We start from the raw sequence: 16,866 nt of genomic DNA, 5'->3' as shown, positions 1-16,866 counted from the left end.
CGAGGGCTGGTCACATGAACTTAATAATAGCATCATTGTTGGAACATAAAGCATCTGTCAGGAGTTAATATGATTAATTAGAGGTGTCTGTCTCTCTCCCTCTTTCCCCGCTCCCTCTCCGGGTAGGCAGGAGGGACACGAAACCCGGCCCCGGGGAGGGCAGAGGTGGGTCGGTGCTGCAGCGCTGGCCAGGGTGGGCACCCAGCCCAGCCCTGGGAAGGCTGGTTGCTCCCCGCCAGCCTGGCTCTGCCGCACGCAGTCGCCACGAGCCTGCCGTTGGCAAAGGATACACACTCAGCCGGGGTACATGATGGAAAACATGAAAATGTCAAGCACCCAGCTCCCCACTTTCCCAACGACACCACATGGCTTTTCGCCGGGCCAAAGGTTTTGTACTCGCCCCGTGACCTTCCCCCATCACCCCACACCCCTTCGCCCACCTCTCTGCCAGCCCCTGCTCTCCCAGCAGCTCCCAGCTGATGCCCAGGAGGGCCGGGGGAGCCGCCCTGACGTGCCCCTGCATGCTGCCGTTGTTCCAGGCTGGGGTAAAGCTCCAGGATTTATCCCTGTGGCTCTTCATGGGCGATCCCGTCGGGGTGGTGCTTTTCCAGCCCCTCCACCTGACTGTGGAGCCCCAGGGGTGTGTGAATTTAATTCAGAGATGTCTGGAAAAGGTAACTAGAAATAGGAAGTTAATTGTTGGGAGGCTTAATTAGTCATACAGCGGTCTGCATTGTCAGTGGCAAATTTTTAAGACTCTGCAAACCAAAGGAAGTAGGAAAGGCCTGAAAGAGGGACGGGTTGTAGGAACGTGTGGGAATCGCCACCTTCTGTGGGACCCAGGTTAAGACGGGCCCCTTCCGTAGCATCGCAGGTGCAGCTCACACCCCCGGCCACGTTTCTATTGATGGTGCGAAGTGCTCGGTGACTGTCTGGTCATTACCCCAAGAGCTGAACTTGCTCTGTGACAGCCTAGTGCTGCTGCTGGGAAAAATAATTTAAATGCTGGTGGCTGCCATCCATGCAAAATCAAAAAGTATGTGCGCAGCCTGCATCAGCCCCTCAGGCTGGGGCGGCACCACGGTCCCCAGCAACCCCAGCACTGCCCCAGTTTGCACATGCATTGCCTTGGGACAGCAGGGACACAGAGATGCCACCGAGGGACACGGGCTGGCTCTGCCCCGGGGGGGAGCACAGGACGCCGTCAGCCCTCACCCCATGTGGCACTGGGGCGGGATGGGGCGCTGGGCACGGCGTGCAGGGGCTGGACTGGGTGCAGGCAGCAGGCTGGGTGCAGGTGCTGGGTGCAGGTTTGGGCACAGGGCATGCAGACAGGGTGCAGGAGCCATGGCAGCAGGGGTGCTGAGCTGTGCTGCGCCAGGCTGATTTCTCGAAGCCGTGCCACAGCAGCCAAGCCATGCCATGCCAGCCGCACCATGCCATAGTGCGCCAGCTGAGCTGAGCCATGCCATGATAAGTCATGCTGGGCATGCCATGCTAGCTGAGCCATGCTGTGCCATTCTAAGCTGTGCCACACCATGCCATGCCGTGCCAAGTCACACCAGCCATGCTGTGCCATGCCAAGGTGTGCTAGCAGTGCCATGCCATGCCAGCTGTGCCACACTGTGCCAAGTCAAGCCAGCCACTCCATGCTATGCCAAGGTGTGCTAGCAGTGCCATGCCAAGGTGTGCGAGCAGCACTGTGCCATGCCAGCTGTGCCATGCCGTGCCAAGCCATGCCAGCCATGCCATGCCAAGGTGTGCGAGCAGCACTGTGCCATGCCATCCGAGCTGTGCCATGCCGTGCCAAGCCATGCCAGCCATGCCATGCCAAGGTGTGCGAGCAGCACTGTGCCATGCCAGCTGTGCCACGCTCTGTCACCGGTGCCGTGCCGCGCCGTGCCGTGCCGTGCCGTGCCCTGCCGTGCCGTGCCGTGCCGTGCCGTGCCGTGCCGTGGGCGGCTCTCCCCCACGCGGCGGCGGCGCGGGGCGGTGGCGGCGGCTCGCCCCCCCCACCGGCGGCTCTCCCCGCCCCGGGGGCCCGGCCGGGCGCGGATTGGTGCGCGGCGCCGGCCCCCTCGGAGCGCGGCCGCCATCGGGGCTATTTGACGTGTCGGTGGGGCCGGGGAAGGGTTTCGTCTCGCCGGGGCCGCCGCCGCCGCCGCTCCGCCGCCCGCCCGGCCCGGCCCGGCCCCGCGGAGCCCGGCGCCCCCCTCCCCCCCCCCCCCCCCCCCCCCGGCCGCACCCGCCCCAAATGAGCGGTGCCCCCGGCGGGCCCCGGCCGAGGACCCCGCCGAGCCGCGGAGCCGCGGGCGCCCCGTCGCCCCGGCCGCCCCCCGCCGACCCGCTGCGCCAGGCCAGCCGGCTGCCCATCCGCGTCCTGAAGATGCTCAGCGCCCACGGCGGCCACCTCCTGCACCCCGAGTACCTCCAGCCGCTCTCCTCCACGCCCGTCAGCCCCATCGAGGTCAGTGCCCGCCGCCCCCGCCCGCTTCTCCGGGGCCGCCCGGGGTTCGTCCCTGCCCGGCGCTCCCGGCTCCTTCCCTTTTCCCTTCCCTTTTCCCTTCCCTTTTCCCTTCCCTTCCCCCGCTCCGCTGCAGCCCGGCTGCCCCCCCCTCCCAGCCCCGTCCTTCTCCCCGGCCGGGCGCATCCCGCCCCCCCCTCCCCGCCTCCGCCTCGTCCCCCTCCGTCCCCCGCGCCCTGGCTCGGCGCCGGGCCCGGCCCCGCTGCCCCCGGGATTTTGGGGATGGGATGGGGTGGGTGGGGGGAGGCCGGGCCGGGGGCGCCGTCGGGGTCTCCCCCTGACCGGCTCCGCTCCGCCCGCAGCTGGACGCCAAGAAGAGCCCGCTGGCGCTGCTGGCCCAGACCTGCTCGCAGATCGGCAAGCCCGACCCGCCGCCCTCCTCCAAGCTGAACGCCGTGGCCTCGGCCGGGCAGCCCGCCCCCGAGAAGGAGCCCACCGCCCGCCCCACCGCCCTGAAGCCGCCGGGCAGCGGGGACGCGCCGCCCGAGGACAAGTCCAGCTTCAAGCCCTACTCGAAGGGCGGCGGGGAGCCACGCAAGGAGGGGGGCACGGACAAGGCCGGCTTTCGGGTGCCCAGCGCCGCTTGCCCGCCGTTCCCCCCGCACGCCGCCGCCTCGCCCGGCAGCTCCCGCGGCGCCTCGCCGCAGCACTCCGAGCCCAAGGGCGCCGAGGAGAAGAAGGAGCCCGAGGCGGGCAAGCCCAGCCCCGAGGGGACGGGTGGGGGGCTCGGGCGCGGGGCAGCGGAGCCCGGGGCGCACGGCGAGCCCCCGTCGGGCCGCAAGTCGGAGCCCCCAGCACTGCCGCCGGCCGGCCATGTGGCCCCCGTCTCGCCCTACAAGCCAGGTCACTCCGTCTTCCCCCTGCCACCCTCCAGCATCGGCTACCACGGCTCCATCGTCGGCGCCTACGCCGGCTACCCGTCCCAGTTCGTGCCCGGGCTGGACCCCACCAAGCCGGGCCTGGTGGGCAGCCAGCTGCCGGGGGCGCTGGGGCTGCCGGGCAAGCCGCCCAGCTCCAGCCCGCTCACCGGGGCCTCGCCGCCCTCCTTCATGCAGGGATTATGCCGGGACCCCTATTGCCTGAGCTACCACAGCGCCTCGCACCTGGGCTCCAGCAACTGCTCCAGCTGCGTGCACGACCCCGGCAGCCTGAAGAGCGGATACCCCTTGGTGTACCCCACGCACCCCCTGCACTCAGTGCACACCACGCTCTCCTCCAGCGGCACCCCCAGCCTGCCCGGCCATCCTCTCTACACCTACGGCTTCATGCTGCAGAACGACCCCCTTCCCCACATATGCAACTGGGTGTCTGCCAGCGGACCCTGCGACAAGAGGTTTGCCACCTCGGAGGAGCTGCTCACCCACCTACGGACCCACACGGCCCTGCCGGGGGCGGAAAAACTCTTGGCGGGTTACCCTACCTCCGGGCTGGGCTCCGCAGCCTCCTGCCACCTCCACCTCCCGCCTGCCGCCCCTGGGAGCCCCAACACGTTACCCGCCTCCCTCTCCTTGCGGAGCCCACACACTTTGGGACTAAACAGGTACCACCCCTACGGCAAGAGCCATTTGCCCACAGCCGGTGCCCTGCCGGTGCCCTCCTTGCCGGCCGCCGGACCTTACTACTCTCCATACGCGCTCTACGGCCAAAGACTAACTTCAGCTTCTGCACTGGGATATCAGTAACTACGGCGGCCCCTTCCCCTGCTCCAGCCCCCTCCTCGCCCCAGCCCCCTGCTCCCTCCTTGGACTGTGTATTTATTTACTGTATGTTAGCTTAAAGCTGGGAATATAAGTGCATTAATACACCAATGAATCAATGGTATGCAAAAAGTCTGTGTCCAAAAAAAAAAAAAAAAGAAAAAAAAAGAAAAAAAATTCTTTACTTTGCAGGTGTGGGGCTTTTCTTTTTCCTTTCTGTTTCTTTTGAAAAATTTTTTCCCTCCCCCCTTCTTAATTTCCCCCTTGAGAAATTCTTGCATGACTCTTGACACACAAGGAAAAAAAAAAAAAAAGCATTTTCCTCCTCCCTCTCCGCGTTTATCATTCTGGGATTCTGTTCCTCTTCATTTGTAAAGTTAACAGATGTAATATTTTTTAATTTTTTTTTTTTTTCGGTGCCCGCGGGGGCGGAGGGGCCCAGCCTTGGCCGCACCGCCCCCCGGCCCGCGGCGCGGCTCCCTCCTGCGCGCCCCCCCCTCCCCCGCGGCGGGGCAGCGGGCCGGAGCGCGGCCGGCGGCGGGAGGAGCGGCGCCCCCGGGCAGGAGCGGCGCCCCGAGGGCCGGAGCAGCGGGCGGGCGGCGGACCCCGGCCGGGTAAGTCTCGTTTTGTTAATAAATGACTCTTGGTTATATCCACCCTCTGGTGTCGTCTCTCGTCCCTCCCCGCGCCCGGGCCCGCCGCCGCGGCTGGGGGGTCCGCGGGCCCCCAGCACCATCTAGCGGCGGCCGGCCCCCAGCCCCCTCCCCGGGCTGCCGGCCCCCGCGCCCGGCCCCGCCGCCGCCCTGCCGCCCCCAGCCCCATCGCCCGCTCCGGCCCTGGGGGGGGGTGGGGGTGCTGGATGGGGGCCCGGGGCCGCGGCCCCGCCGGTGCGTGTCCCGGGAGGAGCGCGCCGGGTGTTGCCGTGCGTGGCGGCGGAGGGAAGGTTCGAGAAGGCGTTTGGAGCTGACGGGATGCGGAGAGCCCCAGTGCTCCCCGAGGGGCGGCGGGTGGCGCCCCCCACCCCCCGGGGATGGAGTTTTAGGGATGGAATTGCGATATTAACGGGGCCCGGGACCCTCTTCCGCGTGGGGTCCCGTGTGCCCCCTCCCCATTTTAATCTTTTTGCTGTGCCAGGAGCGTGCGGCGCGGGGTGTGTGTGAGATAAAGGGCTTCTGAGCTAGGTACGGCTGCCCCCCCCCCCCGGACAGAGCTGCTGTGCCTGCCCTGCCGCCGGGGAGGCGGCGGGGGCTGCGCTGCTGCCCACCCTGCACCCCAGGGACAGGGCTTCTCCCCCAGCAACAGCCTAGCCCTCGCAGCGGGACCCCCGGCTCTGCCCCTGCTCCCCACGTGCTCCTGTCGCCCCCCATCACTTCGTTTTTTCGGGCTGTTGAGCGCGTTACTCCTGTTGCATTTTGGGTGAGTCATGCAATTAATCCGATTTAATTGCCTTCTCTATATTGCCTTATGCCCTGTGTTTAAATTCCTTTGTGTCCTTTGAGCTGAAAAATAATGCGCTTGGAACAGGGGCTGGTTTTGCCAATGGGATTTTTATTTTTCTGCCCGTTCCCGTGAGCGTCGCCGTAGGCGTGTGGCTGGTGTGGAGGGCCCTGGCCAGGGTCTCCTGCTGGAAACAGGAGTGGCCGGTGGTGCCCGGGGCTGGTCTCCCCTTGGCTGGCGGAGGGGTGGGCAGCACCAACCCCAAGCCCCCCGAGGCTGGGGGGAGGAAGGTTTTGCAGGACCACAGCTACCCCTTGCCCTGCTGTGAACATGGCTCGGGTCCGACGCTGCCCAGGGTCTCCCCGCGGTTGGCCCCGCTCCTTCGTGGCAGGATGTTTGCAGGGTGATGGCCCGGGACGTGCAGAGGACGTCTGGGTTCAGAGCAGAGGGGGCTTCACTACGGCTGTTTGCTCTGCCCTGGGGCAAGGGGTTCCAGCCCCAGGCTGCTGCAGCCGTGCTGGTGTCTCCCATCCCCGCATCCCAGCTGGATGCCGAACCGTTTGGCTCTGGGCGTTGCGGCTGACGTTCCCTGTGGAGCTGGGCACCACAGGGCAGCGGGCGCAACACTGGCAGGACAGCTCCAGTGTTGCCATCCCCTCTGCTGCGGAGCTATGCGGTGGCATTGGAGGTATGCTGGCCCCCCTGCCCCTCGGGAGCACCGCCACTCCCTGGATGGGGCGCCCACTCCCACCGGTGATGCTGCTCGGTGTCAGCCCTGCTTGGGCGCCGTCGGTCCCCGGTGTAATTCACGGCTCCTGAGCTGCAGCTCCGAAATGCCGTGCCTGCCGTGGGTCCCTGCCGCAGCATTGCGTTCCACCGTGCTTCTCCCTGGCTGTCACTAGGTCTCCGCTGCCAGCACTGCTGGAGAGCCTCGTGCCGTGGGGCAGGAGGGTGATGCCACAATGCCCGTGGGCCTGCACAAGGCACCATAGCCTGGCACAGCCGATGCAGAGTCTCGGGGCTGCCAGGGCCGTGTCATGTGCCAGCCAGCAAGTAGCTGCCGCAGAGCAGCCCGGGCAGGGGGCGAGGGGCTGGCACAGCTCACCGTCCTGCCGGAGCCCTGCTCTGGGAGCAGGGCAAGCTGCTGGGTGCATCCTCCCTTTACGGCAAAGGACCGTCTCCCCCCAAACCCCTGCTCACGCCAGGATGCTCCCAGCTTCAAAACTGAGCCCATGGGCATTTCCTCCACCGACGGTGGGAGCTGGATGCTGCTCAGATGCGTCCTGCCACGCAGAAGGTTCCCTGAGGAATATTTTTTCCCCTCCCTAAAGACTGCAGCACCAGGGCCAGGCTGTGTAAACACTGCAAAGTATCATCTGATAGCAGCCGACACTCGGGGGCTTTATCTGCCGGGGAATGATTGTGTTGCCAATATATTAAATAACTCCCTATGTAATGTATGCCCAGGTTATTGCAGAATTCAATTTATAATAAGAGCACTGGGATGCACTTTATTAATCATTCTGTCTAACAACCTGCACTCCACAGTTTCGGTTTGATTTGATTCAATCCTGTCTTTCTACAAAATATATGGCTGAGTGGGTTGGATAATGTATGGCTTAATTTAGAGTTGTATGGGTTTGAATTACCATTTTCATAATGTGCTGTGCATTAATGTGTTGCATCATTTATACAGAAAAATGTGCAAGGTTTCAAACCTCTCCAGGAGGCAAAAGTCACCTAAAGGGAACGTGGAGCGACAGAAAAAAGACCCTTTCAAACCCAGCTGGTGGGGGGCGGCTTGGGGCGGGTGGGCTGGGGTAACGCAGGTGGGTGTCGGACGCGGGGACGGCGCGTTGGAGGCTGTGCTGGCGGCGCGTTGGAGGCTGTGCTGGCGGCTCCCCTCCCTATTGCCCGCCAGCGACTCCGGTTTGCCCCGAGCTGCTGGGGGCCTCCAGTGCTTGACTCACTGGTGACCCCGGTGCCGATGCTCGCCGCGATTGCACCCGCCGTCAGTCACCCCGGGCCGGGAGGAAAAAGCTCTGATTATCCAAATACAGTCATTAAAGGGGAAATGTGTTTTTAGGACTGTCAGAGTGATTAATGAGGGTTAGCAATCCTTGCAAATGCACTTGTTTAGTCTAACTGGCAGCCTCTATTTTCCTATTGATTTATTGCGGCAGTTGCCAGGGCCGCGGTGTGTGTGGAAGGAGCCGGGACTGTGCGCTATGTAAGCGGCGAGCACGCAGGGCTGCGCAGCGGCGGGCACAGCCGAGCGGCACGGCAGGCTTTGCTGTGTCGGCCCGTCGGAGGCAGCTGAACAAAGGCAACATTATACCTTGTGCTGGGGAAGGAATAACTTGGACGCACATGCAGAACAGCTCCGCCGCGCTGCGTGCCTTATAAATATCCCTGTTTGTAAAGCCCGAAGCCCATCTGACCACAAATGATCTGTCCACCTAATAAATACGTGAATGAAAGCGCAAGGCCGTATTTTTTTTTTGTTGTTGTTTTCCTTCCTCTCCTGCACACAAATCCCCGATGTCTTTTAGGTGATGCAGAGGTGTCTGCCCACAGACGTACAAGGCGTTGCAGAGACCAGACCGGAGCACAAAGTCTTCGAGGGCTGCTGCGTGCCCGCCAAGAGGAGGTCAGGTCAGGATGCAGAGGCAAGGGCCGGAGCAGAAGCGATGGTGGGTGGATGAGAAGTTTCTCAGCTGCATAAAGCAGCTTTTCTTTCCACGTGAGCCCTGGTGGAAGCCCCGGAGAATACAGGCTCTGTGTTTGTCCTCCCAGCCGGAGTGGCGCGGACGCCTCCCGTGCCCCCACCAGCATCCCCGAGCCCAGCCTGGCCACTCAGCCCAGAGGTCAGGGCTTTGCTCTGGGGGACGCTTCGTGCCACGCGTGCTGAGCGCAGACCCGGAGGGACAGAGCCATGCTCGGAGATGGCCCCTGCAGCCACCGCTGCCGCCGGCAGTGTTCCTGCTGCCTGGGGCTGTGTGCTGGAGCTGGGAAGGGAGCAGCCGGCGGCGGTGATGCGGAGCGGATGGGGCAGCCTGGGGGTGCTGGCATGCAAAGCTGCACCCCTGGTTTGCAGCCATGAGCACAGCCCTGTGCCGGAGCCTGGCGCTGCCCTGGCCTGTGGTTTGTGTCCAGCCAGTTTGAACAGCACAAATGATGAGAGGCCTTGGAGGAGGCAAGCGGAGAAGAGCAAAGACCTTGAGGTGCTCAGCGACCCCCCCAAGCCAGAAGAGCATGGGCAAGCACCCGGGGAGCTGCGGTGACCAGGAATGCTGAGGATGTGAGAACACTTTTGTATGGCTTTGAATGACGGCAGAAGAGCCGCTGCTGTCACTTCCCTGGCCATAAATTGGTGTGTGGTGTGAATCCTCCCAGCGGCACCAGTGCCAGCTTGCAGCAGCGATGCACCAGCGTCTTCCCCACTGTACCAGGACACCCGGTTTTGGCACCGCATGGGAAATGCCCAGCATGACCCATGGCCGTGGCTCCCTGCTTCTTCCACAATGTCTCATCCCGGGTGCCGGGGCTGGCTGACGCGTGCAGCTCAGCGTGGCGATCCAGCACGGGTGCAGAACGGCTGGAAGGCTGCAAACCTCCCCAGTCCTCGGGCTGAGCCCACAGCAGCGCTGGGCTGCAGCCGTTCCCTGCAGAGTGCAGCCCTGCTCGTGCAGATTTACGCCGGTGCGCATGTAAGTGATACTGTTCATTACTGTGATGCATGGTTAATAGTTATCTCTCTGTTTATTATCATGATGAATAACTGAAGAGTCGTAATTCTGTATACACAAATGTTTCAGCTAAACGCTCACTGGAGAATGCTGGGGGAGACGCAGGGCTGACAGCTCAGTTTACAGAGTATATTCCTGTAGCTCACTTCACAATAACAAACAGATTTCCACAGACCATAATGTTTTCTAATACAGTGTTTATGGAAACCTCCTGGAGCAGCTTTACCATGACTTCATCCCACCTTCCAGCATGGTGCATGAGGTGGGCCGGGGGGGATGTGACCTCTGCAAGGATGGACCCACCTTTGCAGGAAGAGATGGTGGAACGCCACTGCCGCACCAGCAGAGCTGACCCTGATGGACTGAGCAGAGCTGGGTGGCACGCTCAACGCTGTGCAGGGTGCAACGCAACCTCCGCCAGAGCCTCATGGTCCCAAACACCAGAGGTCGTCCCTCCAAGCACCAAGAGCCAGAGCCCTCCCGGTTCAGCAGAACCTGGAGGCAGCTGAAGGACAAGTGGCATCCCAGGCATCTGACAGCTTTGGGGGGCTTTTTAACCACCTGTAAACCCAGCTCGCAGACACCCCACTGGAGCAGAGAACTGAAATGACCTTTTTTTTGTCCCCCACGTCTGCAAGAGGGCAGCTGCCAGCGGCACACGGGGCCATGCCAGTGCCAGTGCCTGCCACAGCAGCTCGTGCATTTCTGCCAGCCACCGGTGCCTCGATGGGAGAGGGAGATGCTGCTGCTCCAAGGAACAAGGGACCAGTGGGAGCCTGGGGTACTGGTGCCGCCTCCTCTCCCACTTTCGCCCCTGGCCAGGCTGTCCTGCAGCCCCTGAGCTCCACACAGTGCCAGGAGCCCCTTTCCACCACCAGCACTTGGAGAGCAATCAGCCCTTTCACCATCCTGGTTCATGACCCGCACCCATGCAAGGATGGGGCTGCTCGTCGCCCCCTCAGTGGTGAAGCTGGCAGCCAGGCTGGGATACCTGCTCAGCTGGGTAGAGCTCCTGTAGAAGTGACTAATTGTTTCTGCTGAAGCAATGGTTATCTTCACTGGGTTTCATTCCAGTTCCCTGTGCAGGCTCGGTGATGTCTGTGGGGCTGGAGCGGGATGGTGGCCAGGTCCTCCCTCTGAGGTGGGAAGAGCCACGTTCTGTGGAAAACGTCTCTGACGTGAAGCAAAGCGCGAGCCGGGCTCGTGGGGAGCTGCTGATTTGTCACGGGCATGGAGCAACCTGAGGTTTGCAAGAAAATTGTTGCTCAACCTGCCCAGGGGAATTTGCCGCCCCAATTGCTGAGAAATGGAGCCCCAAAGCCCTTGGTTATTTCTGGGGCTTCTGAACCTCTCGTAGGGTCTGGTTGAATGTTGTATTAGGAACAACTGCTTGGAAAGGGCTTGCTGGATGCACAGCTCGTCCGCTCCTCCAGCTGCAGGGATGTGCTCTGCCCTGATTCCTGCATTGATAGTTCCTGAACTTTTCTGACTTGTGTGCACCGGCATGGCTCCGGTGGGGCAATCCTGCGGCACGCACCAGCAGACCCCTGTACAAGCTGTGCTCCGCTGCTTGCTGATGAACCTGCCTGGCTTCTCTAGGGGTGAAAAGCCAGAAGGGAGTCCTGGGGCAGGGCTTGGTGAGGTTTTTCCCCAGGGAACACTGTAAGGGCAGCACCAGGCTGTCGGCAGCTGGTTTCCCAGAGTTCCAGCTCCGGCAGTCATGTCGCTTGCTTTCAGTGCGTCCTGGTGCAAAGCAGAGCCTGCAGCCCTCCCAGCCGTGGAGGAAACTCAGAGCATTGGGGGCTGTTTTGCCATTTTGGGGGTCTGGCTCACATTGCTTGAGCACTGGGGGTTGTGTACAGCACCCGGCACACATGCAGATGAGTTTGCGGGGAGGCCAAGGCAGAGCCAGGGCAGGGCTGGCACCTCCAGGGGCTTTGCAGGGGGTGCTCTGTGCAGGCCAGGGCATGGGGAGAGCTTGGCACCAAGCTGTGGCACAGCCAGAGGGTGGGCAACGGGCACCAGAGCCCCTCCAGCTCCTGGCCTTTGGTTGCTCCAGGTTGCACCCCACATTGCATGCTGATGTCCCTCCACTTGCACCCCAGCACGGCGCAGCGATGGGCTTTTGGGGAGAGGGGCCAGTTGTCTCCGCGGTGCAGCATGGGGTGGAGCGGGGTACCAGGGATGCTGCCAGCATCCCACATCCCGCCGCCGCCCTGGGGTGCTCCTACTCATTCCTCTCCCCTGTGCCTTTCTCTCCGCTGCTGTGAACGGCCCTTTTATCTCTTGGGTAGGTACAAATGGAGCTGTCAGATGCGATCAGCCCTGTGATATGACAGGTTGCGGGAGCCGGGGCCCCTCAAACAGAGCAGCCTTGTCTGTCAGAGCTGCCTGACACTCCCCATAATGGCCAGATGGATGAGACTCTGAAAGTAGGGCCCGGCGCGTTTTCAACTCTATTTTGGGTGAAAACACTTCTTGAAAGATCTTGAAAGGAGCTGGCAGTTTAGTAGTTCAAATGATTAATGAGCACTGGCTCTGCTGGGTGGATTTCTCGCGCCGTGCCAGCAGCTGGGCTGCTCCAGCGGGCCAAGACACGCTGCTCTCCCCCCGGCTCCCCCCACGCCCCCCTGGTTTTCCCGGAAATGACACCAACGCGACAGGCCCCGCATATGGAAAAAGTTAAATATAAATTACTGCTGAAAGAGGCCTCGCTGAGCGGAGTTAGTTAAAGATGTTTATGGATTCAGAAACACGGGCCTGCATATGTATTTAGGGATGACAAATGTGATTCAATAAGTAAGGAATTTCTCCGTGGGCTGAGGCGGGACCCGCGCGGAGCGGGCGCTGCTCTGGGCTCTCTGGCTTGGCTGCGCCAACGCCATAAATCCTGCAGACAGGCTCCTTTTTCCTTCCTGGGCAGCTCAGGGTTTATTTTCTTTTTTTTTTTTGCTCCGGATCACACCAAGTCACTGCGTCTCCTGCACTTGGGACGTGACAGTGCTGCTCCATGCCTGGATCCTCTGCATGCATCCCCCAGGGCGACTTCGGGGGGCTTGGGAAAACGTGATGGATGCTCCATGCAGGTCACTGGGGACTGTGCTCTCCATGCCGCCACTGGTGCCAGGCACGTCCCCGTCCCCAGGCTCTGCTGTCCGCCCGGAGAGCTGCGCTCAGCAGAGCAGCCGGACCCTTCAGGACTGTCAGCAGATGATTAATGACCAACAACTCCAAAACTGCCCCAGTTGCCAGTTTGGGTGCTGTTTGACCCAGTGCGTAATGAGTTCAGACATGCTTCTGCAAGCCACTTCACATGGGCAGCCGGGCACACTCATGGAGCCTGGGGGGGCAGGGGCACGCGCATGTCCCCCACCCAAACTGTCCTCTGCTCCCGCTGCTCTTTAGCATCTCTCTTGGGGCACATAACGTCAGGGGCCACAACAAACTCATGCAAGAAACCCCTAAACTAAACTCCAGCTGCTGTGGCACAGGCCAGGGAGGGATGCCGGATCCATGGCAGGGATGCTGGGTCCATGGCAGGGGTGCTGGATTTGGGGCGACAAACCCCAGCAAACCTGCAGTGATGGGCAGTGCAGGAGCCGGTCCCTCGGCTCCCCCCCATCCCGCCACCTCCGTGGGCCTCGCAGGGAAGCGCCTTTCAGGGGGTCAGCGCCCGGCCGGGCTTTTGACAGACAGCCACATTCCTTTGTCCTGATTTTATTCGTTAGCAATATTTGGCCTGGACACAGAGACAGCTAATGAGGGACTGAGTTTATTGCAGTTTGATTTTTCTGTTAAAACAATACAATAAAATAAATGCACTTGGAAATCTGGTATGTGTTTGTACATAGTAGATTTATGGCTCTGGAGGCTTCCAGAGAGATGCAGCCTTTCATTCCCTTCCTTATTGGAACAGATCATATTGCAGAGTTTAAAGGGCTCTGGAGTTGTGATTTATTTGAAGAGAGAAACTAGGGAAATCCAACTATCTGTTCCCTGGCTCAGATCATCCAGTAACTCCCCGGCCAAGGGGACGGATCTGCACCTCCTCCACAGATATTTTTATTTTTTTTTCCCTCCTGTCGCTTACATTATCCTGCTCTAAATATATCACCAAGACAGGGCTGACTCCTGACCTGGGCTTCAGCACCTCACCAAGGCTTCCCCAGCCCTTCTTGGAATCCCACAAATAAATCATACTCCTGGAACCCTTTCTGAGCTCCTCTGTGCCACTCACGGGATGGGACCTGCGCAGGGCCAGCCACTGCCTTGATCCAGAGCAGAGATCATGGCAGATATCTTGTTTTTATCTCTGGAATCAGGTGATAAATCTATGCCACCGGCAAGCCCTTTCCCCTCCCTCTCTGCTTTCCCAGCATTTGCAGGGTCCCTGGGCAGAGGAGAGCCCAGCAGCTTGGATCCAGGTCAGGATTTGTGCCTGAAGGCCTTCTTCATGCAATTCCTAGCCCATGGGGCCCTGCCTTGTTTCTGTGGCTCAGCTGGACCTGCTGATTGTGGGATGCTGCTGCGGTTCCTGCATCTGAGTGGGAGCATGCTCCGGGCCAGGGCTACGGCAGCCGCTTCCCTCCTGCCCTCGCAAAGGAAAAATGTGTTTTGCCCCTCTCTGAGGTTTCCAGCACCGCAGGGATGAAGCACTTCAGCACCATTTGGGGGGACAATCAGAGCATGCACTGCGATGGCTCAACAGTGCTGTTGTGGTGCACCCCACCCCAGCACCATCCCAGTCATCCCAGTGGTTCCCACTAGCAGGAATAAGACGAGACTGTTCCCCGAGCCCAAAACCAGGCTTTTTCTGAAGTTATTTGTTGTTTGCAGGCAGGAACTCTCCGGGTTTTGGTGCAAAACCTCTCCTGCTTCTCCCTGGTCCTAGGAACCTCTGGGACATTTGGGAATGACCAGTTTGGGTCCCGCCAGCAGCATTCATCCTTCCTTGTGCTGTGCTGGGAGGCCCACAGGAGGAGATTACCCTTCTGCTCTGCCTGACCATCTCGGCTGCAGGGCAGATGAAGAAAAGGAAGGAGTGACTGAGATTTCCAGCTCAAGGAGAGCTCTGGCAGCTGCTCTCCTCCTCCCACCCCCAGCTCCATCTCACTTCTCCAGCCCGGGTTTTTGCAGGGTATTTTCTCCCCCTGCACACAGACGGGCTCTGTTTGCCATTAGCTTCCCCTCCTCTGCCCTAGGAGCTGATCCGAGTGCTAATTCTCACGCATGTTTCGGGTAAATCTACTTTCTTTCCTTGGATGAATTGTGGTTTCCAAGCACCATTAATCATTTCCCTTTAGAAAACAGCGTCGGGGGGCTGGAAACATTGCTTCTTTATTTACTGGGAGGATGACCTGGCACGCTGGCGCCCGGCCACGGGGCTGGCGTCTGTGGGACGACATGGAGTGCGGAACGAAGCCTCAGGGTGAGCTCCCCTCCACTGTGCCAGGACCGCGGTATTGGCTCCCACCAGGACCGTGCCCTGCAAGGACAAACCCCCCAGTCCCAAGGTTAGATGTGAGCAAGAGCCTGTGGAGCAATAGGATGGAGGCTGGAGAGGAAAATGCTGCTGAAATGCCATGTGTTTTAACCCTGTCCTCAGAGCCTCTTCCCGGAGGGGTCGTTCACCTGGGGGCTTGTTTGCACCGTGAGATTTGTTGTGGCAGTGGCAGAAACGCCAGCCCTGTTCTCTGCCTGCCACAAGCACCCCTCAAAATGCCTGGGATATGAAATCAGGACCCTCTGCTTATCACCCGCTGCTGGGGCTGGGGTGGGCAGGGAGTCAAAGGGAACTTCTCCTGCCCCGATTGCAGCGAGGGTGAAGAGGTGCAGTGAGCACATGTGAACGGTTTCCTCCTTTCCAGCTCAGGACTGTCAGAGGATGATTAATGGCCCACGCCACAGAACTGCCTTGATTGCCAAGTGCTGTATTGTTAGCACTGACATGTAACGAGCCCGGACATACTTTAACACAATTCTGCACCATAATCTGCAAATAACGTTCGATAGACTTAATTTGTTAAATATTTCCCCCTGCACAGTCCCTCTCCCCACCATCTTTCCCTTTCAAAGCCAGCTCTGAGCAGCCAGGGGCCCAGCTGAGTGCCTTGCAGCCCCCCAGCCCCGCCATGGCACTGGCAGCCCCGCTCTTGCCAGGGATTTCCCTTGCTGGGCTCGGCAGCTCCTTTAGGTTTCAGCTAGAGAGCAGCTTTCTCTTTTCTCCCCAGCCAAACAAAAAATCAACTTTTTATGCACTTTCAACCCTGTGCACGTTCGGTCACCTGCTACTGCCATGCTCTAGTAGGAGTTGCAATAGTTACTGGCAATTTTGGGGTTCCACCAGATGGCTTCAGGGCTCCCCATGCCAATAAAGAGGTCACCACACCAGCTGGCACATGGGCGGGGGCCGTTGCACCCAGAGCAGCTCCCAGGTCCCAGGTAAAAGCCTCATGGAGCTGCAGTGAGTTACAACAGCACTGAGTGCCCATGGAGCACGATTCGTCCTCGAGGCACTTTACAAACATCGTATTAGTTACTGGGCATCATGGTGAGTGAAGCACCAGGTTTGCCTTTTAGAGCAGCTTTCCCCCAGGAGTACCAGAGCAACCCAGCCCGGGGAGGGGAGCAGGGCCGTGCCAGAGGGTGCTGGGAGCACCGATGGATGGGTACAGGGGTGGGGATGGGGATGGGGAGAGGGAAGGGGGTGGGATGGGATGGGATGGGATGGGATGGGATGGGATGGGATGGGATGGGATGGGATGGGATGGGATGGGATGGAGATGAGGATGGGGATGGGATGGGATGGGATGGGGATGGGGATGGGGATGGGGATGGGACAAGGATGGGACTGGTGAGCAAGAGCGTTCCACCCCATCGCTCCAGCTGCACACGGAGGTAACCTTAAACGCCAAAGCAGGAACAGTGGGGACAGAGTTTTTCCACCCCTATTCACAACTGTCAGGCGGTGATTAATGGCCAACAGGCTCGAAATTGCCTTTATTGCCAGCCCAGCATTGTTACTTGTGACAGCTAATGAGGTTAGACAGACTTTTACACAGCGCTTTACACCGGTGCTGGCGGAGCAGCCCTGCAGGGTTCAGTGCCCCGGGCGGGGGGACCCTCCGCGCTCCCCAGCAGTGTTCAAGCTGGGGCACGTCCCCGGGGGGCTGCCCACCTGCCAACCCCGGGTCTGGGCAGGCTGGGACCGTGGTGCTAACGAGAGCGCTCTGAGACCTTCAAACTTGTCTCAATTAACTTTGCAGTAAAACCCGCAAGATATTTTTATACGGGCTCCACTGCAGTGGGGCAGGGAGGAATGGGGCAGGGATGAAAAAGTTTTCAAGTGCCGGAGAGAAGTGGGTGTAATAAACCATTTGTTCATATAAAAAGCCGTGTGCTGTTAAAAACCAGAGAGCCACGGCACAGACACCACCGAATGTTCCTGGCCCCAGGTCCA

General features: G+C 60.5%; 1 protein-coding gene across 2 annotated transcripts; it reads left to right on the top strand.

The window, feature by feature from the left end:
• Nucleotides 1-2,244: 2,244 nt before the first annotated feature.
• Nucleotides 2,245-14,365, top strand: ZNF703 (zinc finger protein 703). 2 transcript variants are annotated; one of them, XR_008750061.1, is made up of 3 exons: nt 2,245-2,467; nt 2,827-4,835; nt 8,211-14,365. XR_008750061.1 is itself a non-coding variant. In XM_055820388.1 (2 exons), exons 1-2 carry the CDS (start codon nt 2,255-2,257, stop codon nt 4,204-4,206), a joined length of 1,593 nt encoding a protein of 530 aa, XP_055676363.1. In that variant the 5' UTR covers nt 2,245-2,254; the 3' UTR covers nt 4,207-4,877. The 2 variants fall into 2 exon arrangements, 1 of the variants encoding a protein (XP_055676363.1); XM_055820388.1 differs by lacking the exon at nt 8,211-14,365 and having other exon boundaries at nt 2,827-4,877.
• Nucleotides 14,366-16,866: the final 2,501 nt, after the last annotated feature.

This window comes from Falco peregrinus, chromosome 17 (assembly GCF_023634155.1).
Source record: "Falco peregrinus isolate bFalPer1 chromosome 17, bFalPer1.pri, whole genome shotgun sequence".
Lineage (NCBI taxonomy): Eukaryota > Metazoa > Chordata > Aves > Falconiformes > Falconidae > Falco > Falco peregrinus.
This window is presented reverse-complemented; position numbering and strand designations above follow the sequence as displayed.

What these genes read in the sequence shown, in the direction of transcription:
- ZNF703 (XM_055820388.1), top strand. Translation starts at nt 2,255, where the DNA reads ATGAGCGGTGCCCCCGGCGGGCCCCGGCCGAGGACCCCGCCGAGCCGC. An exon ending in CGCCCGTCAGCCCCATCGAG is followed by an intron (nt 2,468 to 2,826) that starts GTCAGTGCCCGC and finishes CTCCGCCCGCAG; the next exon opens with CTGGACGCCAAGAAGAGCCC.